The sequence below is a fragment of the Ammospiza caudacuta genome, chromosome 1 (assembly GCF_027887145.1).
Source record: "Ammospiza caudacuta isolate bAmmCau1 chromosome 1, bAmmCau1.pri, whole genome shotgun sequence".
Classification (NCBI taxonomy): Eukaryota; Metazoa; Chordata; class Aves; order Passeriformes; family Passerellidae; genus Ammospiza; species Ammospiza caudacuta.
Window position 1 is genome coordinate 112,656,970 of NC_080593.1, and position 27,529 is coordinate 112,684,498.

The 27,529-nt window shown below is 38.9% G+C and overlaps 1 protein-coding gene across 1 annotated transcript in view; it reads right to left on the minus strand.

Moving 5' to 3' along the window:
- LOC131562416 (ethanolaminephosphotransferase 1-like) overlaps positions 1-27,529 on the minus strand; it is a 53,641-nt gene that overhangs the window by 24,807 nt on the left and 1,305 nt on the right. The window contains exons 2-5 of the mRNA XM_058812124.1: positions 16,135-16,203; positions 11,340-11,448; positions 9,176-9,250; positions 2,186-2,454 (exon numbers count right to left, since the gene is read on the minus strand). Coding sequence (XP_058668107.1) covers positions 2,186-2,454; positions 9,176-9,250; positions 11,340-11,448; positions 16,135-16,203 — 522 coding nt within the window. The remainder of the gene's footprint in view (positions 1-2,185; positions 2,455-9,175; positions 9,251-11,339; positions 11,449-16,134; positions 16,204-27,529) is intronic.

Consider the following 27,529-nt stretch of genomic DNA (forward strand, 5'->3'; position numbering starts at 1 on the left):
GACCAGACCACCTGAGTGTCTGACATGCCAGTGCAACAGCATTAAGTTGTAGGAGAAATTACTGAAGACACGACAGAGAGGCACATTCCTGCAGCAATCCAATTCCTGCAGGAATGCCGTGGAGGAAATACTTAGCTAAACATTGTGAATCAGTCTGGAAGCAGCTAGTGAGTGCTTTCACACTCTCTGCTTCTAAATGTGACTGTGGGAATACCTGGCAGAGAAGCAATGGGGAAAAAAACCAGCAAGGGAAACATAACTTTTCTTACTCATCCTCAGCCATTTGCTATTGTCCCCAGTATCCTCTAAGTTACTGGAGATGAAGAGCTATCTTTAATAGAACACATATTATATAAATTTGATTAATGAGTTTACAAAACAAGAACAAATATTTAGGGGAATTAAGATCTTTTAAGAGACTATTCAGTAGAACTGGGAAAAAAATATTTTGTACTTTCTGGTGTATATGTAATGTCTTTTGGACTAATGTAAAAATACCACCTAGAGCTACAAAGCTACAAAGCTTGCCTTCTCTTAGTTCATAGGCAATCACAACAGCTATTTTTTTACAGATGAGAAAACTGACATACAGAGATTTCAATAGTACAGTCTTCTACCAGCTGATGACTGTGCTAAAGAGCATCAAAAATCCTCACATTTACAAGCTTATCACTTTGACTGTAACCAAGTCATCACAGAAGGCACTGAAAAGCAAGTGAGCAGGACAGCAGTTCAGCATCAGAGGGGAACAGGAAACAGCACTTGTTAGCACCTTGCATCCCAGTTAATCAAAGCAGTTTACAAACTTTACTGATATTCATCCTCACCACAAATCTGTCAGGCAGGGAAATATTAAAAACAGGGCCACAGGCACAGGTCACTAACAGAGTTATCAGTACTGCTCTGCTAGTTGATACCCACTCCCAGATTTTACCACTAAAACAGTTTGGATGCTGCAGTGATCCAGCAGAGCTTTCTGAACATTCACACATACAGTGATCATCTGAGCAACCAGTGATACAGGCTTGAACACAGCTACTCCTCTCCTGCTGGAAGAACTTCAGGGAGAAGCCTTACAGACATGGCTGAAACTTGCAGACCAGCTGGCTGCCTAATGTCTTAGTCCTGAGCCAACTCCTTCTCCCAAAACCTATTTTCTAGAGGACAACACAGATGCACCACAGCTGGACCACCATCTCTGAGATGTTCTCAAACCACTGGATTCTGATTATGTTTACAGCATTACATCTGCAGCCATTAATTTGAATACTGTATTTCCATTAAAACACATATTTGAGTATTTGTCAAACTTATTTTCAATTATTTGGCTGTACCTTTCATCTCGTTCCTGTAACAGGAAGCTCAGAAGACTGACTGTGCTCTTCAGGCTGCAAACCTTGGCTATCTGAGACACAGATAAGCCAGCCCACAGGGGTGCTGGGCCTTTGGAAATGCACTAAGCTTGTTAATACTGCTACTCATCTGTGCACTGAGGACACCATTCACTCTGGTGCCCTGGGCATGATTTCTGAAGACGTTCACCAGGCTGAAAACCAGACAAGAACTCAGCTGATGATGGCTGTGGGCTGATAAGTAATTGACCTTGCTGAATGTCTATGACTTTTTGACATCCATGATGACTGACTTGTTTTTCAAAGATAGAACTCACTTGGCAACAGTTACTGCTCTCTGCATAGGTACAGTGCTGTTTCCATTACCACATTTGTTATAAAATGCAGTAGAATTGAGAAGGTCTGGTAGTGTATAACTGTGTAATTACTGTTAATAGATACTACTTGGACTAATTCACATCATGCCTCACAATCTGGTATTGGGGGGAAAATAGCTTGTGGCTTCAGATAGCATAGTAATATTTGTTAATACCACAAATCAAATGCAGTTAAATGACATTCTCATGGGCACTGTCTAGCTGCTAGGCTTGCTGCAAGCCTTTTTCTCCTGCACAGCAATGAATCACTGATGCTGACAATTTGCTCAAGAGCAGCCCTTTATTGCAAGTGCAGAAAATATTTCTGAATTACTTCTAGGGTTTTGCAGTTTCACATATTTCAATATCTCAGCCAAATATATTCGCCTTGAACTCTATTTTTCTATTGCTTTAATATTATAAAAACAATTACATAGTTAAAAAACCAAAACCAAAACAGGGATGATAAATACTTACCACTTGGCTTATATCATATCCCCAAGGAAGAAAAAGAACTCCTGTGTTATATTTCTCCCAGTGTGAGCACATGAAGTTAAACAGGACAATGCTTAAATATATATACATTGTATATACAGAAACTCCACTCTTCCCATTGTCACGGGAACAGACAGAAAAAAAGGAAAGCACAAAAATGGAGGTAGCCCAGCTATCCAGCCCATGGTCAAATAGTTCTCCCAGGGGAGTACTGGACTGAGTCCTTCGAGCATGTTTCCCATCTATGGAGTCTAGAAGGATTGAGAAAGGAAGAGAAACAAAGAATTAGAGCACAACAAAAGCAGTATCTTTCTCCAAAACAATTCACCACTGCCATATATAATGTACAGGAAAATTACACTGATGACAGCAAAGTGAAGCACAACAGCCCCCTCAACACCAACAGGTTACAACTGCTCATAAAATAATTTCTCCAGATATCAAGTAATTTTTCTGTCCTTACCTCAACTCTTAAACTAAATGCCACTTCCTTCATGAGTTTTAGAAAGACACTCATAATTAACTGCCCCCAGTGCTCTTGGAACATTTTTACATCAGTTTCAATTAGTTTCAAGTGCTAAAAAGTGTCCGTAGAGCTTTTTGCCCATCCATTGGTGTTGTGGACCCTCTGAGCCTTCAGACCTCTTGTGGGGTGGATGCCTAAGGCATTTTAAGTTCCTTGATGCTCAATACCTTAATGACTAACAGTTACACGGCAGCTTAAAGGAGCAAATTTCACAAAATTTATTTGTATTTGTGCTTACATATATTTTAAAGTGTTTTTCAGTTTTCATACAAGAGTGTTCAAATGGCCAAAAAGGCCAATGGCATCCTGGCCTCCACCAGAAATAGTGTGGCCAGCAGGACCAGGGCAGTGATTGTCCCCCTGTACTTGGCACTGGTGGGGTCACACCTTTAATCCTGTGTTCAGTTCTGGTCCCTTCACTACAAGGAGGACATTGAGGTGCTGGGGTGTGTCCAGAGAATGGCAACAGAGCTGGGGAAGGGTCTGGAGCACAAGTGTGATGAGGAGTATCTGAGAGAGCTGGGGTGGTTTAGCCTGGAGAAAAGGAGGCTCAGGAGTGACTTTATCACACTCTACAACCACCTGAAAGGAGGTTTTAGTGAGATGGGGGTCAGTCTCTTCTCCCAGGTACAAGAAGACACGGTCCCAGGTCACACCAGGGGAGGTTACATTGGACATTAGGAAAAATTTCTGCACAAAGATGGTTATCAGGCATTGGAACAGGCTGCTCAGGTAAGCTGTGGAGTCATCATCACTGGAGGTATTTAAAAGGTGTGAAAGTGAGGCACCTGAGGACATGGTTTAGTGGTGGACTTGGCATTGGATTAATAGTTGGATTTGATGACCTTAAAGGTCTTTTCCAACATGCATGATTATATGATTCTAAGAATGCATTACAGTTCAGGTGCATTATGTGTTCATCACGTTTTGTACTTGGGTGCATAGAAAATGATCCATCACTGTACAGGACCTTACTCTGGGGATGTAGTTGGACAATATGGTTTGAGTTGATCTGATAGTTCTCTGCTGTTGAACAGGGTGACCTGCAGCCTGTTCAGCTGGTGGAAAGACAGCAAACATTATGTTTTCTCCTGGGTCACTGAATTGGTACTGTGAATGGTACAAAATGCAAGGGAGATGGCGCAAGGGAGGGATGGTGAACACAAGGAGGAGAAAGGTAGTCTAGCAGCTGTAACATTTCTTAGTTGTAATGTCAAACCATATCCTTAGTCTCTTCTCTGAGACTGTGCAGGTGAAAAATAGAACTATTTTCCTCTTGAAGTTACATGTAAACTTGCAGGATGAACCTCTTAGGAAAAAGTACACAGAACAAACCCTACAGATTACTTGGTTTTGTCTTGAATCTCAAAATAAAATGGAGATGCTTTTCTATTTGATATTACTTGGAAGATGCTATAGCTAACAATTATTAGCTATTGATAGCATTAATAACCCAAAACTGATGAGGAGCACATCTCAGCAGAGTGAGACCAAAGACACCACAGCTGCTGTAGATCATACGCTACTTACTTCTCTGGATTATTTGGCAGTACTGTGAGTTTTGTTTAATGTAAATATACTTCAGGGACCTAAACCAGGAAAAGATGGGATTTCGTTTTGTACAGATTTTAGACTATATCTCTATTGTAATATCCAAACAGCTGTGATATATCCTCTGCTCAAACACAAATCTCTTGAGACAGTTCTCAGAACTCAAAAACTTAAATATCTCATAGAGGATTTCAAATATAGCTTGCCTCCTAGAGACTCATTCTCTCTCTATTAACATTTCCATTGAATTTTCAGCATCTTACTGAAATGTGCAGAAAGAAAACTATATAAGCTTGAGGTTACTTGAAAGGTGTTGCAATAGAATTAGAAACTCTTCCATCCACTGAACAATATCTCTGAAACCTTAGCAGCAAATAAAGATATAAGCAATCCTAAAGAGTTTGTGGTGTTTTATATTCCAAGAACACCTATCCCAAATCAGACGGGATTCAGGTACACAAGTGTTACTTATTTAAAAATAAGAATGTGAGAACATTTTTCTGATTATAAATTTTACATTATCACACAAGTATATAGATACTAAAATATGTACCTCACAGTGAAAAGTGGTTTTCATTTTGCAAGAACTTGGTTTTTCTAAAAAGAAGCTTATAGTATTGTCCTAAAATACAGTACTTCTAATTATAATGGTCATGGAAAAAAATACAGCAAGTATACGACACATACATCAAACCGGATTTTCAGAAATCCTTAACCACATTTTCCATGTAGTTTCATTAGCTTTTTAAAAGACTGAAAATATTTTCTGGCTTAGGTTTCGGTTTGAAATCATCCATGCCAACAATGGTGTGTGTTCATTGGTTAACATACACTGTCTCACACTTCCATTGCTTTCGAATTCTTATATTATGACTTTGTCTCACAAAGATTCATAAATACTCCATTTTATAAAGTTTATATAACTTTTAAAGAGTGGAAGTCAAAGTACCAGCAAAAAGCACTCCATTTCATGGGAAGGAAATGATCCCAAACCTCCTTAAAAAAGCAGGAGGGATGGAGAGCAGCATGTTAGGGAATTTGGAGAGAGTAATTGTGTCATTAATATAAGCTGAGAAAGATTACAGTTGCATATTTAGTTAGTTATTATGGTTCTTTGCAGTCTTCCAGAGGGAAAACTTTGGCCATGCAAAATTAAATCTCCGACTAAATATTTCATGAAGTGGCTTGGAGAGCAAACATAAAAATCTACATATATATTAGTTCATTATAGCTTTGACTGTCAACATCATATTCCTTGCCGTCCAAGTATTAGGAACTACAAGCTTCACTGGAAAAAACCAACTACATTAAAAATCTCAGAAGCTGAACTTCCCGTGAGCCTTCTGGGGTGCCATACAGTAACAGTTCCAATATGTAATTCCAATTTATGAAGCAATAGTCACTTCTTTAAATTCCATACTATGACATAAAAAATGGTTTTCACAAAAGAAACCACTGCTTCTGACTACAGAGAGCTGCTAGAGAAATCTGAGTAGTAGTCACCTTCAAGGGATTGTTATCCCATTGCTTTTTATGGTACAAATACAAAGAAATTCTGGACAAAAAGATTTTGGCACCATCTCGCCAACTGAATAGAAATGCCAAGGTATGTACAATGCAGGGGGAGACATCTGCTCAAGGGGACACCCCAGGTCAATCAAGATGGCTCTGCATGCATTGGTCTGATTCCAAAAGTGGTCAGCCCCTCTGCACAGCACTGCATGTATAACACACCTGTATATTGCCTGAGCATCCCAAATATGGCACACAAATATATGGCTGCACTGCAATGGCCTTACCAGAAACAGCTCCAAGGGGAGGGGACATTTAGAATCAATTAAGGTTGAAAAGGATCTCCAAGATCATTGAGTTCAATCTCTGACTGAATACTGCCATGTCAACTAAATCATAATGCTAAGTGCCATGTCCAGTATTTTCTTGAACATTTTCCAGGGATGGCAATTCCACCGCCTTCCTAGGCAGCCCATTCCAAGGCTTAACCATCCCTTCAGAGAAAAACTTCTTCCTGATGTCACACAGGAACCTCCCCTGGCACAGCTTGAGGTTATTTCTTTTGTCCTGTTGATTGTTGTCTGGGAGAAGAGACCAATCCCCACCTCACTACAGGCTCCTTTCAGGTGGTTGCAGAGAGCAATAAGGTCATCCCTGAGCCTCCTTTCCTCCAGACTTAACATCCCCAGCTCCTTCAGCTGCTCCTCCTAAGATTTGTGCTCCAGACTCTTCCCCAGCTCTGTTGCCCTTCTCTGGATACATTCCAGCACCTCAATGTCCTTCTTGTAGTGAGGGGCCCAGAACTGAACACAGGATTCAAAGTGAGACCTCGCCAATGCTGAGCACAGAGGGATGATCAACGGCCCTGATCCTGCTGGCCACATGATTTCTGGTGGAGGCCAGGATGCCATTGGTGTTTTTGGCCACCTGGGAACACTGGCTCAATGTTAGCCACTGACAACCACCACCCCCAGGTCCTCTTCCACTGAGTCACTTTCCAGCCACTCTTCCCCCAGCCTGTGGCACTGCCTGGGGTTGTTGTGACCCAGGTGCAGGACCTGGCATTTGGCCTTGTTGAACCTCACACCATTGGCCTCAGCCCATTGATCCAGCCTGTCCAGATCCCCATGCTGAGCCTCACTGCTCTCCAGCAGATCAACACTCCCCCCCAACTTGCTGTCATCTGCAAACTCACTGAGGGAGCACTCAATTCCCTCATCCAAATAATTTAAAAATATATTAAACAGGTTTGATCCCCTGGCTGTCCCGCATGTGCTGCATAAGGACACTAAAGATGATCTGCTCCATAACCTTCCCAGACACTGAGGTCAGGCTGACAGGCCTGTAGTTCCGCAGATCCTCCTTCCAACCCTTCTTGCAGGTGGGCATCACACTGGCCAGTCTCCAGTTCTCTGGTTGACCAGGACTGGTGACAAATGCTGGAGAGTGACCTGGCTCTTCCACCAGCTCCCTCAGTAGCTGGTGTGGATCCCATCTGGCCCCATGGACTGGTGAGTGTCAGCTGGCATAGCAGGGCACTGTCTGTCCCTCCTGGATCACAGCAGGGCACTGTCTGTCCCTCCTGGATCACAGCAGGGCACTGCTGCTCCCTCCTGGATCACAGCAGGGCTCTGTCTGACCCTCCTGGATCACAGCAGGGCACTGTTCTGCTCCCTGTCCCTCCCTACCAGCTCAGGCCGCGTGCCTTGAGGGTCTTGGGTCTCTCTGTTGAAGACTGAGGCAAAGAAGGCATTGAGTACCTCAGCCTTTTCCTCATCTTTGGTTACAATGTTCCCCTTTGCACCCAATAAAGTATGGAGATTTTCCTTGGCCCTCTTTTTGTTGTTAATGTATTTATAAAAACACTTTGTATTATCTTTGACAATATTGACAGCATGGAGCTCTAGATGAGCTTTCACCAATCCAGTTTTCCCTCTACAAGACCTGATGACATCCTTGTACTCTTCTTGAGTTGTCTGCCCCTATTTCCCAAGTTTATAAACTCTTTTTTTTCTCTCCAAGTCCAGTGAAAACTCCCTGTTCAGCCAGGCCAGTCTTCCCAGATGGCTCATCCTTGGGCACCTAGGGATAGCCTGCTCCTGTGCCTATAAGATTTCCTTCTTTAAATGTGTCCAGCCTTCCTGGGCCCTTATTACACAGAACTGTGCAGTCCTTTAAATATATTACCTTTAGTCTCCCCAAAAAATAACTCCATTGCACCATGGTGTGGAAAGTCTAGTTTGGAACAAGACACCTTTGGAAGAGAAAAGAAAAAAGCCACACAAATGTGGATCTCACTTCCAGGTCAGCAAAATTTCAGATCTGTCTTCACACCACTGCACAGCAAGGTGCAGTCTACCTAAAAATACACTCAGGGCACAGAATGAAGTAGTAAAAATAGAATCTGAAACTGAGATGTAGGTGTTATGGGAGAAAAACAGCAAGAGGAAAGAAAAAAATATATACTTATTTCTATAAGAAGCTCAGGCCTGTCGTCGCATCTGTCATCACCACCTCTCCTGACACACTCCTTAAGCACTGAAGTGCCTAACAATTTCCTTTTTTCTGCTTTGTCCTTTATTTTTCCTATTTCTTTGAAAGCACCCTCTGCTAATTCTGATGTCTGAGCTTCTCAGAATGTCATCATCAAGGGACAAAGATTTTTATGAAACCAAAGAGCTCTCCTATAGAAGAGACTCTCCTGTGAAGAAGGCTGAGAGAGTTGGGGTTGTTCACCCTGGAGAAGAGAAAGCTCCAGGGAGTGCTTCGAGCAGCTTTCCAGTACCTAGAGGGGCTATAGGAGAGCTGGAGAGGGACTTTTGTCAAGGGCATGTAGGGATAGGACAATGAGGAATGAGTTTGCTGAAAGAAGGTAGGTTTAAATTTTAGGTACTAGCAAGCAAATCTTTACTGTGAGGAGGGTGAGGCACTGGATTGGGTTGCCTGGAGAAGCTGGGAATGTTCCATCCCAGCGTGTTCAAGGCCAGGTTGGATGGGGCTCTGGGCAACCTGATCTAGTGGAAGGTGTCCCTGCCCTTGGCAGGGGGATTGAAACCAGATTGCTGCTGTATAATGATTTCCATTGTTCCTCTAAAATAATTTGAACATTCAAGAGGGATAAGAGTTACTGTAATAGAGCCTCTAATATATTAGACCTCTTAAGATGCTAGCTTGGGTTTAAGTCTGATAAACATTTTTATTTTGTGTTGTGGTTTGAGGTTTTTTATTTAGTTTGGTTTTTTTTTTTAATCTAAGAGAACTGTTTTGGAAAGAGGTCAGTAATTTATCCACAATGCCTCTTTATCTCAGAATCATCACTAGTGAATTTGAAGACAAAATTACATGAAAATGTCAGACATGCAAATGATTTCACTGTACATTACCTAAAGCATAAGCACAAAAGGTAGTAAAAGCACTGAACAGCCACACCCAGGTGGGAACAAGTCCAGGACTGGTACCTGAAAAAAAATAGGGTAGAGAGTCAGGGTAACAGGGGTTAACATCAAAGAAATCCAGCAAGATATGCACACAGATACAAACTAGCTGCCACTGATTAACACACTGCATCAAACAGATGGAAATATTTGAGTCTGACCTTCAGGCACTGGTGAGCTCTATCAAAGAAGCACTGAGCAGGCTTGAATGTGTTTCCACCGTAAAGGACAAAAGGTAATAGAGAGGTTTTTTGGTCCTGAAATGACTCTAGTATTGCACAAAACAATGATAGCAACTAGGCAAAATAGTCCCAGGTCATGGGAAAACCATCCATTGAAAAATTAGTAATGTTCATGTAATATATAGGAAAAAAAGAAGTTTTCAAGCATTATTATCAGTACCAGTCTGGGGTTTGTGTAGCACTCTTACCACACAGATCTGAACAGGAAGTTTTTGTCCTTAGGCTAGCAGAAATACTAGCATCCCTTTTGTTTTTTCAGTGAGAAAAAGGAAAAGATAGTTAAATTGGACAGAGCCCAGAGTTCTGTTCTTGCTCTGCTGACAGCATTAATCCAAGGTTATCATTGCTCCTTTAAAGAAATCAATCCTTTTTCCAAAGAGACTTCTATTTAACTTAAACATCACCCAATACTACATCAACACTAAACAACTGTAAATGCAAAGTCCTCTCAGGTTTCTGCCATTTGGCACCAAACACAGGGAATTCCTGCATACAGAGGTGTGTCCTTGTCTGAAAGATGCCAGGAGATGCCAGCACCTAAAGCAGTGCCCTGACCACGTTTCTCTCAGTGCCTCATCTTCCCATTCTGAAAGCAAAGATGACAATTCCTGACTCTTAGCTGCAAATCTGCAAACTGTACCATGAAAACCAACTGTGCAGGAAATTAAATTTTTTATTTCTGATCCTAGGTATAGGATTGATATATGATACTCCAAAGGCCCTTTAGGTTGCGTGGAAGTTTTCCATCAACTGAGAAATGATGGGGACTGTTCCCATGTAGACTCAGGAAGAGCTTGCAAACTACACATACAGGTCTCAACTCTAAGAGACTTAATCACCATTTCAAATGTCTTCAAATTCCATGTATATCTACTGAGAATGTGCCAAGATAACATCATCTCATTAAAAAGATCTGTTCTGGATGTTCTCTTATTACAGGGCTGAGTAAATATCACCTACATTGATAAAAAAGCACCGGGTGCTCAAGAACGACGTCAGACAACTGTATAACAAGCTGGTCCTGAAAATGTAACTTTTGAACCAAAACTGCTAACAAGTATCTCTGCCTCTAGAATTGCTATGATAAATGTACAACAACTCACACCAAAGTCCACCTCCTGAAGCTAACCACAGGTATAACAAAATAAAGACAGCTAAATGTAGTTGTTTCAGGAAATAAAAGTGCTATCTTCACTGACTTGTCTAGTTTAAAGAAAATCTAACCCTTTTATCTATATCTACTTATCTATTTTACATATTAATCACCTAGAAGATTCTTACTACCTTTTGTGGGCCCCAATATCTGCTCTGAGAAGCCCAAACCAAACATGCCCCACACTCAGGAGCAATTAGATACAAAAAAATTCTGACTTGGTCTTCAATGAGGAGCAAGCATGGACTTGGACTTCAAAGTCATAATTTGAAGAGACATTTATTTAGAAACTATGTTTTTGTCTAGAAGCAGTCTTGAATAGGGGGTGTGAATAGTGGAGAAATGAAAGGGAAGTTAACTCTTTCAGATATTAGTTTAGGTATTAGGAAATGTGAAATCAATGAAAATGTTATGAAGAATATTCAAGTGGATTTTGGCTTTAAATAAAACTTTAAATAAACTTAAATAAAATGAGATCTTACCAGAGACTTCAAGCAGCATATGCTGACACCCATTTTAGGGATAAAATTAAATTAGATTTTTCAATAAAATGATCTAAATTTATAATGCTATGTGTGAGGTGGTTTCTCCTATCTACACCTATAGAAGCCTTACTAGGGGAATAAGTAGAAGATTTAAGTGTCTGATACCTCCCTGTAACAGTCAGAATTATAAGCAGTTTAATAATTCTGAAAAATTACAACATGAACATATTTACCTGAGGCAGTGTAGTCCCAGTCATAAAAAGATATTAGAAAATAATTAAATAAAATCATGACAAATCCAGAGAATGTTAACAGGTTGGGAGCAATCCACAAAGGCACTATCTGTTAAAAAATGAAAGGAAAAAAATTAGAAAAATTGTATTTCAAATTGTACATCTTATTTTAATAAAATACTTTCTATCAGGAAAGAAGCTTTTATATGACATCAGCAATATTCAGATTTGTGTACATTTCCCCACTTTCAAATCAAAACACAGTTTTAATTTCTGAAATTTATTTTCAAACACAATCCTTTTGCCTGATCGCTGTGACTGCAGTAAGAATGATATTTTCAAAACATTTTACTCCCTTTAAAATTAAGGGAGTTGTACATTATCCTCATTCACCCAGCTCCCAAGGAAAGCCTTCTGTGATCAGCTGTATCAGAACTGAAAGAAGGCTGCAGCACCCCGGTGTGGTAATTCAGCATCCACGTGGCAGGTTTTTTAAGCATTGTATTCCCACACTATAACAAGTAAAACTCTTCTTCCAAAGTATGTGAATAATTTCTCACTCCAAACAACAACTAAATCAGACCCTGAGTGCATTACACTTTTAGATTCAGCAATCTCCCCATTACAAGCATCTCCCTACTCTCTAGATAGTAACTTTTTGACAGGGTCTCCCTCTTTATTCATCAATTATTAACACTCCATTAATTCACTTTACTTTGGAGGGTGCTGAAAAGGACTCCCTGCCTTCACCTAGACCTCTTTGTCCCAGTAATCATTCTCAGGCATTCATTCCCTGTGGCTTTAAGGTGCTCCTTACACTGCAAAAGGAATCCCTTTTGAAAATCCTCTTCCCAAGTAACACAGTTTCTCCAGAATATTTTTTTTAAATTGCCTACACAGCTTCGACATGATTTTTAGACAGAACATATTTGCAGAAATACTAAGTATCAACCATTACCATCACTCAAACACATTATCAATATATATAAAACACAAAAATACTGGAGGCTTATAATGAAATTATTTGGAGTGTCTAAGGATTCAAAATGTATATAAAGGACTTCAACACTATAAAATAGTATAAGAAAATATTAAAGAAAATCAAATAGAATAATTCCTGATACTAACATCAATAGTATATTCAAATATACTATAGTATATTTATACTATAGTATATTGTATACCATAACTATACTAACAATAGTTTTGAAATCAAATGTTTTGTTAATATCTCTGGACTAGCTAGATGAACAGACAGATGAATACATATTAATTTATTCTATCTAACTACTACATTTACTTAAATTTACTTTTAAAATCTGAATGCTTTGACTGATTAACTATCCTGACTAGATTATCTTTTTGAACTATAGAGTAATTTGTAATATTCAGGAGAAATTGTGAAAACCAATGTTGTACAGACTAAGTGTACACTTCCAAAAACCAGGTCAGAGTTCCTGAACACTTTTCCATTATGTTTCTTAGATATTTTCTGTAATAACATAGGGAAAACTATTATATCTGATATTTGTTCCCTTATTTGCAGGACTTTATCACTGATTTTTAAAACACTGTATGTCAGCTCTCATGGTATTTAAAATACACCATGGAATGCATACAGCAATGATGTAAAAAGAATGTAACTTATCCATCATTCTGAGTGTTCAAAAGGGCAAATCAAAACCTCCAAGAGAAGGGACAGCAAATGTCCCCTGAAATTCCTTTTGGAGAGCATCTAAGGAGGAACTATTCACTGCACAGTCTCCCTTTCTTACACTGACTGCATGCTCAGCAACAGCTGCACATCTCCCAGCTTTGCTGCCTGAGGATGCAGAAGATGCATCTCCTCTGGGATTTATCTGGTACCTCTGACCTTCCATGAAATAAGAAGTACAGACACTGAAAAAAAAAATCTAAATTTGTCTCTTTTAATCTAGATCATAGATCAAAAGAGTGCTTTAAGACACTATGGATGAAATGTTTACATGGATCTACATGCATAAACTGACTGCTTTTTCCTGGATGATTCATAAGGATTGTTGACAATCAAATCAAGTGGGGCACCACAAATGTCTGCTTTCTAATTAGGTTCATCATTCCAAATAGTCACAATGTCATGTTTAAGTTATTACAGGAAATAATTCCTGCTTCCATGGTGTGAACATGAAGAAGTTATTTTAACCCACTTTCTCGCTAACTGTGTAATTTAAGAAGGAAACTTTCAAAGGTTTTTCAACTTGTTATAGTTGCACATCATGAAAAACAGTTGCAGGAGTTGTGTCCTCAGGAAAACAGACTCTCCTGCAGCTAAACCCTTAAGCATGTTCTTTTGATCCTTACTGAACCTAATCTGTCTAGGTATTTGGAAATTATTCCAGTTGCAAAATCCCTTTTGTTATATTTAATGTTCCTTATCTTTTTAGTTGGCATTACACCACCATCACCCTATTTCATAATTAGAAAATCACAGGGTGTTCAAGATTAACTTCTTACACACCTTGGAAAGATAGAGACTGAATTTATTAGTATGCTATAGAAGGATGAGCTGCAATCTTTATTGTCTAATTAACAGCCAGTAGAGGTCTAATACATCAATGTGCTACATCATTAATACAACTGGAGGTGCCATGGGGCAAATCACATCTGCTCTCTGGCAAAACCCTTGCGTGCTTGAACCTTTTAAAAAACTCTTAGTTCCATGAAGTATTAACTGATTTCTGTTTCTCTGGGTCTAGCCATTCATTCTAAAAGCCTCAATACAAACAGCAAATGCTTTAATACAGCAATTATTTGGATAATAAATGGTAAAGTACACATTTATATAATGCTCTGTTCAAACTTCACTAGGTCACTTGAGACCACTAAAATGCTGCTCTTGCCCAATTCTGCTGATAAAATCAAAGTTCATAAAGGGAACAGAGGGGAGTTTAATTGATTTCAGTGATACTGGGATACACCTGTGTGTTCCAGTGGGATTTCCTCCTTTTCCCCTCATTGTCCTGCATCCCCACCAGACATAAATGAGCTGGGTTATAACAATATGTTTTCAGCTCACAAATTCACATATTTTTAATGTCAAGTTCTTCTTAATTTCTTATAACACAGGAAGTACATTTTACAATGAATATGCTAATGACTTATAACATAGGAAACACATTTTCCAATGAATTCTGGTTGTGGAATACAGAGAAACTTGTGTTGCCATTAGGATTAAACAGGCATATGAAAGACAAGACCAGAATCTCAAGCCATTGTTCTCATGAGTTGGTTGTTCTTTTTACTTGGCTCAGTGAATTTAAGGTTGCCTTTTTTCAAACTCCTCTAGAATCTAGTAAAAATAGTCCACATGGAATTTTTATTGTCACCAGTTTAGAAACTAAAAAAATAATTAATTCATATCTGACAATGGATGTAACAGGATGTCTAAAGTGTGTGAAGGAACTTCTCCCAGTCATCAAGACGCACACTTGTACTGCCCAATTTTGAATGAACATAGTAGATATAAAACATTCTTTTAAAATTCTTTGAAAATTATCCCAATTTCCTTACTGCAATGCATTGTTCAGGAACAAAACCATTATAGCAACTTGCATTCCTACTGATATTTTACAAACAATTATAGTGTGGCTAGGCTATATGGGAACATTCAATAATGCTGTTCTTCTTCTGGTAAAATGCTGCAACTACTAGGATAAATTATCTGCAAAGGAAGTTTTGCATTGACAACACTCCCCCTTCAGTCTGACAGCAGATGAATACTCGCCCATCTCCTAAACCAAAGGGCAAGTGCACAGTACAGCCTCTACTCATCTCCCATGCCAGAGTGCTGGAGGGACATTTTGCTTCATTGTTTTCCTCAATATTATGATGGGAATAAAACAAAGCCTATGAATTGAATTACTGAGGTCAGTGTCACATCTTTGAATTTCTTTTTTCTCATCCCATGTTCAAGTTGTATTTTAATTCTTCAGCTGTGTCATATGAACACTTTCCATGAAATTACTTTGAGGATATGAATTAGGAATTATGATTTTCCTGCCATATCAAGAATAATCAACACCCTGATCATATATATCCTTTTTTTGTTAGTACAAAGGTTAATTTTCAAGTCTGCTCCAATCTAAACATTTCCTGTAATGAGGCAGACACAGAAGTCAGTGCTTCCTTGGAGATCAATAAAGTTCATATTTATTTGAGATACAGCTTGCTTTTTTTTCTTCTTTTTGCCAACAACAGCATAACTGGCTGTGAGTGGTTTATTTTTAAAAACTGCAGATTGCAATGCATTCAAGAGATGGCATCTTCCAATCGTTATGGTGATCATGGTAACCACTCTCATTTTCAGCTTCTGCGAGGAACGCCTGGCTGTCTCAAGCAAGTCCCCTCGGGAGAAAATGAGACAGTGCTTGCATAAAATCGTATGCACAGCACAGAGAGAGAGCCATGCTGTTGTTAGGCAGCATATGCTGCACAGAAATAATCTGTACTAAGTAAAACCATCCATGTCTGCAAAGCTGTTTAATGAAAGATGTAATAATGAAAGATGCAAAAAAGAAATGGATGCCTTTTCTACAGCAATCAGAAAAAAAACAAAACAAGCCCTTTCTTTCTAAAAAAAAATCTCAAAACAACACACTCACCTTAAACACAGCTAAATATCCTGCAACATTTTTCTTTTATCAGATGTCTTCATTTCAGTTTTATTGATTAATATGTATTTTTAAATGAAAGTACACACTATATTTAAAACAAATTCTTACATTAACTTGTTGTTTTTATTAAATGAAATTCTTACCTTAATAATTTTATTCCAGATGGGCTGCATAATATACACAGATAAAGGATTTGTATCCACAGCACTGTACTGTGAGGAAGAAGCAAGCATGTTAAACAAAGCACTGAACAATGGCTATTTTTATATGTCCTTCAGCATCTAAGAGCACTCAGTGGGACTGGTGTAAATTTATTTTATTCTGATTTGTACAGGTTTTATTTAATTTAAAAGCACTGGACTGGTTTACAATTACCATGTTAGCAACTCTATGTATTAACACAGAGGTTCAGGCTTGTGAAATGGCAAACATCTCTGCAGTGACATTTTACTTTTAAATTCTTATTAATTTTACAACCCTATAAAATTATGCATTTCTACTGTATTTTGGATTTAACACCTTTATTTCCACTACCAGTAATGCACAGTCTGAGCACCAGTTCATTGCTAGTATTTAGGATAGATAGTGAACATGGAATGTGTCTGTAGGTGGAATATTATCTTGCAGAGATACACAGCTTTTGTCATAGTAACACAGTTGCATTTGCACCATGCTAATTCATGTAAGGCAATGTTGCTGTAAAAATGAGCTCTAAAATAGCACAGTTCATTACCACAACAACATTTCTCTATTGGACAGACTTGAAAACACATGTGTTTTATAAATTCCAGTAAGTACATATCTATACCTTTTGTAAACAAAATACTTCAGAAATCCAAGGCCACCCTGAATTGCTCTTGTCTCCTTTTTCCTCAGAGGACAGTACCAAGTTTTATCCTGCCTTGAGACTGCAGAACACAGAATAATCTTAGGAAGAACAATCTAACTGATAATACCACTGAAAACCATGTACTTGGAGCTCTGGCAGGTAGACACTGGAAGAAGTTATCCATCATTGGGGTGGTATATGTAATTATTTCAGAAATTCTTGGACTTTGAAAGTGCATATATGGCTTAAAATAGCTAGGATTATGCATATGACTCACAAAGATTCAGATATTTCTATATATAGCACTGTCCAAATATCATGTCCAGAAAATGGGAGTAAGATGGGATGTGCTAGACCACAGTTTGACAAAGCTGCTCACTTGCAGAAGAGCTGATGACAAAGAGTCTCCTTTCACGTAACTTCAGCCAACAGTTAATTGTCTCTCCATACATATAGTTAATTTATGGACCTCTGTGAGCCAAGTACTCTTTGGAGGAGACTGCACTCTGGAAGTACCTGTTCCAAGTCATTAATTATCAAAGCAACTTGGGCACTTGTCTTAAACTCAGGTACCTACATATGAAATGCTTAGGAACTCTTCCATACATTTCCTTTTTCTATCTGAATACAAAGCATATGTCTTAATTACCTTCTGGACAAAACAAAGCATTCACATAGTAATTTTGTGTGTTCAAGTTTAAATCACAGATCACAAACCTAGCATCTAATAAAATTATTATAACACAGCTATTCCCTGTAAATACACACTGACAAATATCCAAAAAATCACCTAGCAGTAAGTGGTCAGACCAGACTGCCTAAATTTCCAAAGGGAGTAAAATTTTCAGTTCAATGAAGTGTACATCACTGATTTTAATTTTTTCTAAAAATGCTCTATGGGCATTGCTTATGTTTAGGCCAAAATTACCAATAATACCTATGCCAACAGACCAGTCAGCTACTACTTAATTCACATGAGAACTATGGAAATCCTCTGAAAATGAAGAAAATTCAAAGTATCCATAAGCACTTTTGAGGTTTCAAGTAATCAGGAGTCTGCTCAAAGTTTCACTGTGGCTACTGCTCATTTCCTTACCCCATCTGGTATTCAAAGACTATGTGAAATATGGGACAATTTGCTGACCAGCAAATTCAATGAATTCAGCCATACCTGGATAAGAATGTGCAAAGGTCAAAATAAGGGAGTTTTACCCTTGCTTCTACTTTGGCATTCTCTTTCTCCCTTCACCCTCAAGCCAAAGTCACACATAAAATCAGAAAATGCTAGTTAAAGAAAAACAGTAAAATGAGGCTTTCTATCCAAAATATTCACTGGCTGTTCAGAAATACTGCTTGCTCTTAGAAGAAAAAAAAAAAAAAAGGAAAAATCAGTCTCATTTCTTTGAAATTGTTTTCTTATAAAGAAAATAAGAGAAAAAAAGAGACTATATAGATATTACATTTGTATTTTCTTTACTGATAAATGTAAGAGATTAGGTAGCTTTCCAACATATCTCTACATAACAGACACAAACAAGAGACACAGTCAGCTTTTTGTTTGCCTCAGAGTTTCCAAAATGAAGCACCAAAAATCAAAACAGACCTTATTGGAAAAAGAAAAGAAAAAGGAGAATTACAGCCAGCTTTTGTCACCTAAAGACATTTCAAGACACACCACACTTCTTCCTGTTAATTCCTGTGTCTGTGGCTGAACTGTTGGTCCTCTGGGTGGGGAAGGAATATTCAGCAGATGTGCAGAAGAATGGAAATTTGCACTTCCCTCCACAATAATTTGTTTTAGCCAGACCAAAGGAAACACCCATGGAAAAATAGTTTTCAGTCATGGCAAAAAATAAAACTTGACAAATAAAGTCTGCTATACCATTTAATACCCTGCTTTGTTCTGCTCCCAAGAAGCTACTAACCTCAAGGCCATGAAATCCTCAGGAGTTTAATGTTCATGGCTGCTCAGAAAAGCAAAGTACCAAGTAACATGCTCACATTATGACCAATGAACATGAAAGCAAGAGTCCATTGAACCTGGCGGAAAAAAAGCACTGCCATTTTTTATTGTGCAATTCTGTCATTTTCAGGGCACTTATACTAAAAGACAAAAGTGGAGAGGATAAGCCTGCTGGAGGTTTTTAAGTGCAAGGCTTATACAAGTACTAAGCGCTTCCCTGCAAACAGTTTCTGCCCTGGAAAGGGGATTGATTGTCCTTATACAAAGAAGAAGGGCTTGGAATAATCAGAAAGTTTCTCTCAATTATTTTTAAGAGACGTTGTAACAGTTGGGAGAGAACAGCAGTAGTAAGGGAATAGGAAAAATGGCATTGACTTCATCTGACTCCCAAATTTAAAAATGCTTCTTCTGGTTTTATTTAATAGCTGATATCTCCTTGAAGTCATCTGCTTTCTCTCTGAGTGATAATGGCTCCTAGAAGAGCTAGAAATGAGAATACAGACACCAGACACGTGCACACATACATGGTGACTCGGGCAGCACAAATGAAATGTGCTTTTACTTTGTGTGCCTGCATCTTAATTTCCATCCAGGGGATCCAGCACAGCACAAAGTTTCTGCTGGTCACCTGTGTTAAAGGGGAAAGGAAACAAGATTAAGGGGGGTGTGAAGGGATAAACAGTTAAGAAAAGCCACAGGAAAACAGAAGAAAGAAAAATGAGCAAAAGTAAAGGTTTGGCTACACAGTAGAAAGACAACTGTTCTGCAGTGACAGAGCAGAGACAACCCAGAGGGGCAAAAGCACTCACAGTGTTCAAGGTCTGCTCTGCTAAATACAAGACAAATGGTACTTTCTGGCTCACATCCACACAGCTTAGAAATACTTCCCATTATTGCAAACTGGTCACATCAGCATGGCACAGCATCTGCTGGAGGGGTGTTGGGCCTCATCAGCTGGCCCCACACACTCAACACATCATTAACATTCAATATGTTTAAGTTCAAAGTATCTGAAACAATCTGGAGACTACACTGTAACCCAGCAATATGGCACTTTCAGAGCATGAAAGTGAGCCCTGTCGGCTGTGCATGTTCAAAAACCAAATGTCCATGTTGGAAGAGTGCTGAAGGACGGTAAAACCAAAAAATTATGTGTACTACCTCCAGAACAGACTATTTCCAAACCAAAAGCCTAGCTATTGGCTTGGAGAGACCTTAGAGAAATAAACAAACAAAACCCAAACAGGGAGTGAGCTAACCATTAATGAGAGCAGACACTGGATCTTCACTGGACTCCCCAGGCCTTTCCAGCTTTGCACTGTGGAGGCATCACAAGAATAAAATTTTGGAATGCCTATGATTTGGAGAAAAATATAAAGCATGCCTACATACACTTCAGAGTCAGGAGAGAAAGCAAGCTGCAAGAAATGTAGTTGCATAACTACATTATATTGTTATTTCAACTTCAGCTGCTCTTTATACTAACAGACTATTCCTTTCCTGTACTTAAAACATTTTGTCCCAGCTATTGTGCCACTCAGGCATTTACATTCACAACACCTGTGTTTTCCAAATGACAGACAAAGGGACGGGAGGCATGACAATGGACTCTTTTTTTGCACAAGGTAAGGGGTTTTTCTGGTTTTGAAAACTGGAAGATGACCCTCCCCCAGGGTATGGACCAGGCAATATTGAAGAGAGCTCAGTGGGAAATCACCCTTCTGGGCAATGTCTTATGCAATATGAACTTGGCTTCTGTGAAACCCTACATTTCAGGAACCACACAAAAATTAAAGAAAATACTGAAATACTGGCACATCTGGTAACAATTTTCCATCAATATTTCTGATTCCTAGAATACGTTAAACATGTGGAGTTTAATTCTACTTTATATATGTTTTTACAGGTTTGTAGTTATTAAGGGACACAGTCTTGGATCTTAACAAAAGCTTCACAAAGGGAAGAAAGAGAAGCACGCTACAAATAACAGAGCTCCACAACACTGTGGATGCCAAATATGTTCAACACTTTAAGCGCTGATGTATTCCAAAACACAGTCCTGTTGCTCCTAATAATAGAATGGCTTTACATTATATCATCTGTTCATTAATTATTCATAAAATAATGGCTTGGGTTTTCTATTTCCTATACAATAATTTGGTGTATTCTGCATTTTTCCCTACCCACATATATATATATGAGGGGGTTTTGTTTTGGTGGTTTTGTTTTGTTTTTTTGTTGCTGTTTTTTGATTTTGTTTGTTTTTTTTTTTTTTATTAGATCACCAATACTTAAGTCCAGAAGTTATAAGCCTGTACTAGGGCTGGATGCAGCTGCACTCTGAAGGAAGAGGCTGCCCGAGTTGGGGTCCTGAGCTCCTCTCTCCCCTCTCACTTTGCCCCCTTCAGTTCCATTAACCTGTGCACACTACAGCTAGGAAATATAGTTAGATTTCCCTTCCACCTGATATTCTTCCTAGTAAATACTAGAATGTCATGGTTTGTGCAATTCAACAATTCTGATTGGTATTACGAAGTCATCAGGAAGTTGTTATTACTCAAATTGCTGTCCTGAGGATGTTTTGTTGCAAAGGTGTATTTATCATTCGCCTCCTCATTTTCAGGAATCCTGGCACACACTGAGTCCTGTGCCACATCCTTTCCCTTAATGAAGTATGTATGGACCCATGTCCATGAGGTCGTGGGCACGTGGAGCTGTGGCTCAGGACAGGCCACTCTTAGGGACTCGTGCCTGCCAGTGGCACATCCCCTTGCTTGCAGAGCAGTGCCATGGCCTCAAGGTCACAGAACCATGGGTTTGGATCACAGGATCATTCAGGTCAGAAGAGAACCTCAGCAGGTTTCCTCCCTCTCAACATAGGCTCAAAACCAAGTGCTTTATCCAGACCATGGAGAGGTGGACAGCTCTCAGTGGGACTGGAAGTCAGCAACCAGTTTTCAACTAATAGTAGTTATATTAAGAATGCTGCCTAATTTCTCTTAAGGAGAAGGCTTACATGGGACAAGTTCAAGCCCTTAACAACAAAGCCAAAATAATTAATAAGAACATAGAAACATGATATTGAGCAAGGGGTAATAGAAGACAGCTGCATATGTGCTGCTGTAAAGGGACAAAGGTAGAGGCTGGGCCAGAATGGTGAAAATATAAATCCTGCTAAAACCAAAACCTGCACACTCTCAAGGAACTGCACAACTGATTCTTAACTTGCTATTCAAGGAGGCTCTAACATAGCAAGAAAGTTGATTTCTATGGGGGTCTTTTTGTGCAGACTGGACTTTCACAGTTGGTAAAAGGAAAAAACAGCAGGATTTTGTGCTACACCTATTTCTGTGCATGTGCAAATGTGTGTGCCAGCAGCCCTTTAAAGATCTAACAGCAGACCAAGTACCCATCCAGCTGGAGCTCTGCCAGAGGGTGTACATAAATACCTGGGGAACCCAAAGTGGGGAAACCACTCCAAGCCCAAAAGGGAAGACAGATTAAAAGCATGCTGTAGTTTCCATAAGAGCTGTGGAACAGTGGTTCTGTAGCACATCCACTGAACCCTTGTGTTATCTAACATCCTGATGCACAAGAGAGGGGTTACTTCACAGAAAGATTCCTACCTCTATAAAACAACCCTTAGAATACGGGTTCCCTTAGATTTATACAAATATTACACATTCAAATTACAGCTACATCTTTGCAATTATTCTTCTATTAAAACACAGATGAATAAACAAAAATACATATGTATACATGCATATTCTACACATAAAAATACAAAAAAGCATCTCAGAATGCTAACATCTCTTGATAAAGCAATGAAATTAAACTATGTAGTTGGCATTTGCACTTTTATGAGACTCAACAAGGCATACAACTCTTTATACAGAGCATATTTGTCCCAAAAGTGATCTAATGAACCTTTGTAAATTAATGAGTGTAGTATTGCACTCAAACCCATGTACAATTTCCCATCATTGGGAAAAAAATCCTGCAGCAAGTTATATCAAATGCAGCATCTCTGTGATGTGATTTCATTAAGTTCTTGGTTCATTAGCATGTGTTACGTAGAAGGAAGATAATGATTACAGAACTCATTAAATGCTGCATTGTCAGCTAAAATCACAACAGGATGAGGAAAAAGAGGTAATGCATGCATGAAGAATGTCTTTCCGAATGACATATTCAGTTGGCCCATGGCTCTTTGACACATGAGACACATGAATGCAGTGACAGATAATGTAAGAGTAATGAGTTATTTGGTTTTTTCCACATACTATTCAACAACATTTAATTACAACTCCAGTTTTCCATCAAAGTAACACGAAGAAGACTGCAAGATTTTATTTGTCGAACAGTGGGCTGTTGACTCATGGTTTTATTGAAGCCAGACAACATTAGTTTTCACTGCCTCAAATATTCAAGGACACAGTTTAATAAACTCTGGTGGTTTGAAAAATCTAACTGCAGCCGACAAAGCTGATAACTGCATTCAGATAATATTTGGAATTAAATATTAGTGAAAAAAACCTAAAAATACTATGTGGAAAAAACCCACTATATAATAAACATGTCAAGAAAGTACTCAATATACATAAAATCGTCTATGTGCAATGAGAATTATTGCAATGACCATCATTAACTGTCTCTTAAGTAGTTCCAGGTAAGCAAATGAAAGTCTCTTCTCCTAAATTTTCAAAATCATGTGAACTCCTTGTGTTACCAGAGTAGAAAGCAAGACTATTGTTCAATTAAGGTGAACAGAACCCATGATTTTCCTAATCTTATAGTTACACTTGTAGCCTTGGAAAAGCGTAGACTTGATAGAAATCCAGTCTTGTATCTGGGTGAATCCTGAACTTCCAGACACTAATTCACTAGATTATACTGAACACACTTTGCTCTTCTGGTATAAGTCAGTGTAAAAGAAAGAGTCAGACCTTGAAACGTGATCACCATACATCTGATCTTGTTTCTCTAACCCTCCAAAATGAGGCCTGGGATGTAATTTGAGAGATCTTCTAGTCCAGAGCATTCACCTAATGCAAGATCACGTTCAGTATACATTAAGGATGCAGATCAAGTTTCCATGAGGTAATGGCCCCATTGCTTGCAGAAACAAACATGCCAGCACAGTAAAAGGAAATACATTGCCCAAAACTTTCATAAAAAGGTGTCAGCAACTGTTTGTTCATTAATACTCAACACTAGATTGTTGATCTTGCCTCAGAGAAATCAAGCCATTTCTTAAGACTGATAAAATGATTGCCCAATCCCCTTTAGTACCTGTTCCAGCAGGCCTTATTAACACAAGACTGACATAGCAGATGCCTTAAATTTTGCTTTGTGCAGCCAAAACTCACATCTTGTCTTTCTTCAAAAGGGCACTCTTTACTAGGCTTTTACTCCCGCTTTACTCAGACTGTCTCACACAGTTCATCTTTTCTAAGCCTCTTGTTATTCATAATGTCATTCTGAGGACTGCAAACTGTGGCCAAAGCAGGCAGGACACATTATTCCACTTGATACCTGATCAGTACATCAGCTACAGGAGTAAATGTAACCTTTTGACACATTTATGACACTTCCAGCTTAAGATCTTTTTTCCCTTTATTATAACAGCCACAATGCTGTCAACACTCTGATCCCGTGGTGTCTTTCCTGCACTCTGTTGTCTATTATTTTATGTTTTAAATGTTGATTTTCTTTCCCCTAAGCAAAACCTTGTTTACTGAATGTTTTCATATTGATTTCTGGCTATTATATCTCTTTTCCAAGTATATTTTAAATAATGAACCTATTCTTCAAAATTTTGAAGTACAGTGAAAATTTTACAATACTTAATGAAAGTACTGAACAGCAATGGAGTTCAGACAGAGAGGTAGCTGTGTAGGTAGCTGTGTAGGTTGATGGAACCTCCTACTTTGACAGAAAACTTTAAATGTTTCCATTCTCTTTGAAGAAATATTTTAAACTCTAAAATGTTTCAATTTTACAATGATTTCATCTTAATTACCTCTACCTACTTTACTTGTGAGAAGATGGGACAGTAGCAGACCCCTCACTGAAATGATACTCCTTATACCTCATTTACTCTCATCTCTTCACCACACCCTTTATCCACACAGAGCTACCTGCTAAAAAATGATTTAGAGGATAGAAACAGTGTGGACAAAACAAGATGAAAATGTGGAACCTTAGATGTCAATTTTTATTGTTTTATTGTTTTATCTTTTAATCATCTTTTCCAGGCCTATTTTTTGAGTCAAGCCTCTATAGCTTGTTCTTAGATCTCTTTTATTCTCAAACAGGATAAAGCATCAAAGTTTTCTGGCTTGAAGAACCTCTGTGCCCAGGTACTGTGAAGAAAGGTGATTCAAGGCAAATATGCAAGGGAAATCCTAAGAATGAAGTGATGAGAAGAGACAATGGCAACATGAGCTCACCACTGAGCCTTAAAGCAGAATTTGGTTCTTTATTTATGCATTCTGGTGAGAAGGATAAAAACAAAGAACCAAATTCTGCTTTTATCTGTACTCATCACCTGGTTGTTGCAGAACAGCTTGTTTCCAACAGAAACCCAAGCAGGCAGAAAGAAAAGGTAGCCGTGTAATTCCATGGCTGCTCTTCTAGAACTACAAAATGCTGATAAAACATAAAAGTAAGAACAACATGATCCAAGCCCTACAATTCAGGTTGGTTGTAGCTTTTTGGCTCTGTTGCTCCATGTCCTGGGGAACAGGACACAAACCAAGGATAAGAATCTTCTGTGATACAGTTGCAGCAAATCACCTGAGCATGCAACTGTCCTGAAATCAGCACCTGCCCCAGAGGCAAGAAGGTGGCAGAAATATCACAGCAGTAATACTCAGGGTTGTGTCTGAACTCTCTCATTGTCACATCTCCACCTGTTCTCAGTGTGCTTTTAAGCAGAAAAAGGAAAACTGAATTTCTAAAACTCCATTAACAGGCAGAATGAATGGGAATAGATTAATAAAGTGAAATAGCCAGTCCTGAGGAGCCAGTGCCTGTGCTATAAGGATTTCAGAAGGTATCACATAAACTAGTTCCATTATAATACTAGGGACTGAATGTACTGGGGGTACTTGTGTGTTTGTTGTCTGGTTTGGGTTCATCCTAAGGAAATGCATTTTTGTGCTCTGAGGTCACACTATGATGTAAGCCAAAGCTTGGTAATTGGGGAAAACTCGCTTCAAAAGCCTAATATCCATGGACCTAACATGCTAAAGGGTGCTGAAATCGTTGCATTCATTAGAGGTCTGCCATTCCCTTAGCAAAGAACTGTGCTGGTTTTGTTGCCAAGGCCCTCCTCCAACTGCAAACGGGAGACAGACAGTGCCTGAAACATACAATTGGAGCATTCATGGCAGAGAAACGAATTCAGCTGTGTGAAAATTTTGAAAATTGAACAGCATTTTTTTCAGGCCATATTTACCTTTACAAAAGGAGTTGATTACACAAATTATTTTTAAGCTGCATTACACCCAGCAGATAAATTGTGCAAAGTGTGGAGTATGTTAAACCACTGAGAGTACCGTGAGTACAATGCTGCAGTGTGATGTACAACAGAGAGATGGATGCCACTAAATCTAAAGTTTTCTATGCACACTTCAAATCCAGAAGTGTTTTAGCTCAATATTGAACGTATCCTTTCAAAGATTACCTAGTTCTTTCACAGAGCAAACACACGTATCCCTCCACACTACCCCACACCTGGGTTCACCAGGAAACACAGGGCAGAAACAGCCAGGAGGTTGTAAGAAGAGGTGACCCATGTGTGCTGGGCACAGTGATCAGAGTTTAGCACCTGCTGAACAGGCAGCAAAGGAAGCAGCATTCTCCTCCAAGGGGCTGGGAAGCTGAAGGATGAGGATGCAGTAAGGCCCTAGGCTGAAGGGGAAGAGATGGCAGCCAGAGGGCAACAGGAGGTTGAAGAGCCTGTGTCAGGCCTGGGAGGTGGTGAGAACAAAGCTGTTGTTGTGGCAGCCCCAGGTACAGGAGAATGAAGGACGAGAGATTGCGGTAATGATTAGTGTCTCCTTGCTGCACCCCTTTTGTATTTTTGGAGTACTTTAAATACTGTGAGCAGCATTTAGGAATAGGGAGAGCTGCCATCACCTGCCAGGTCCTCCTGCAAACTGGAGCACCAGGAAAATGCTGCAGATACCTGACCAGCTCAGCAGCACTAACCTCATGTAGCTGTACTTCTCTGTGTGAAACACATGCCATTTGGATTTATTTATTTCCAAGATATCCCAGTCCCAAGTCACCTCAGGTAAAAGAAAACCATTTGATTTCATCTTTCTAAGGCCTGCACTTACTAGGGCTTTTTTCAGAACACGGTAGAACAGATACTTCTTAAGTATCTGCGTTGGCTGATTCTTGTACTTAAGAAAATTACCCTACATAGCTTCTTTGCAATGCTCTTGAGAAACCAATATATCCAAATTAAATTATTTGATATGTGATTCTCTCTTTTGGTAATAATTTAAATCATAAGTATGGCACAATGATTACAGGTTTTTTTTTTAAAAATGTTGTCTTGATTATTCCTCATCTGCACTTGTTTGAAGCTATTTTCATTCAAGTGATAAGAAAGAATGTAATACAAGCAGTCTCATATTTCTACTATGAACTCAAATAATTCAGGGAAGTTACTTAAATAACAACATCCATTTGTCCTAAAAATTGCTTTTTATTTTTCTTGCTCCTGATCTCA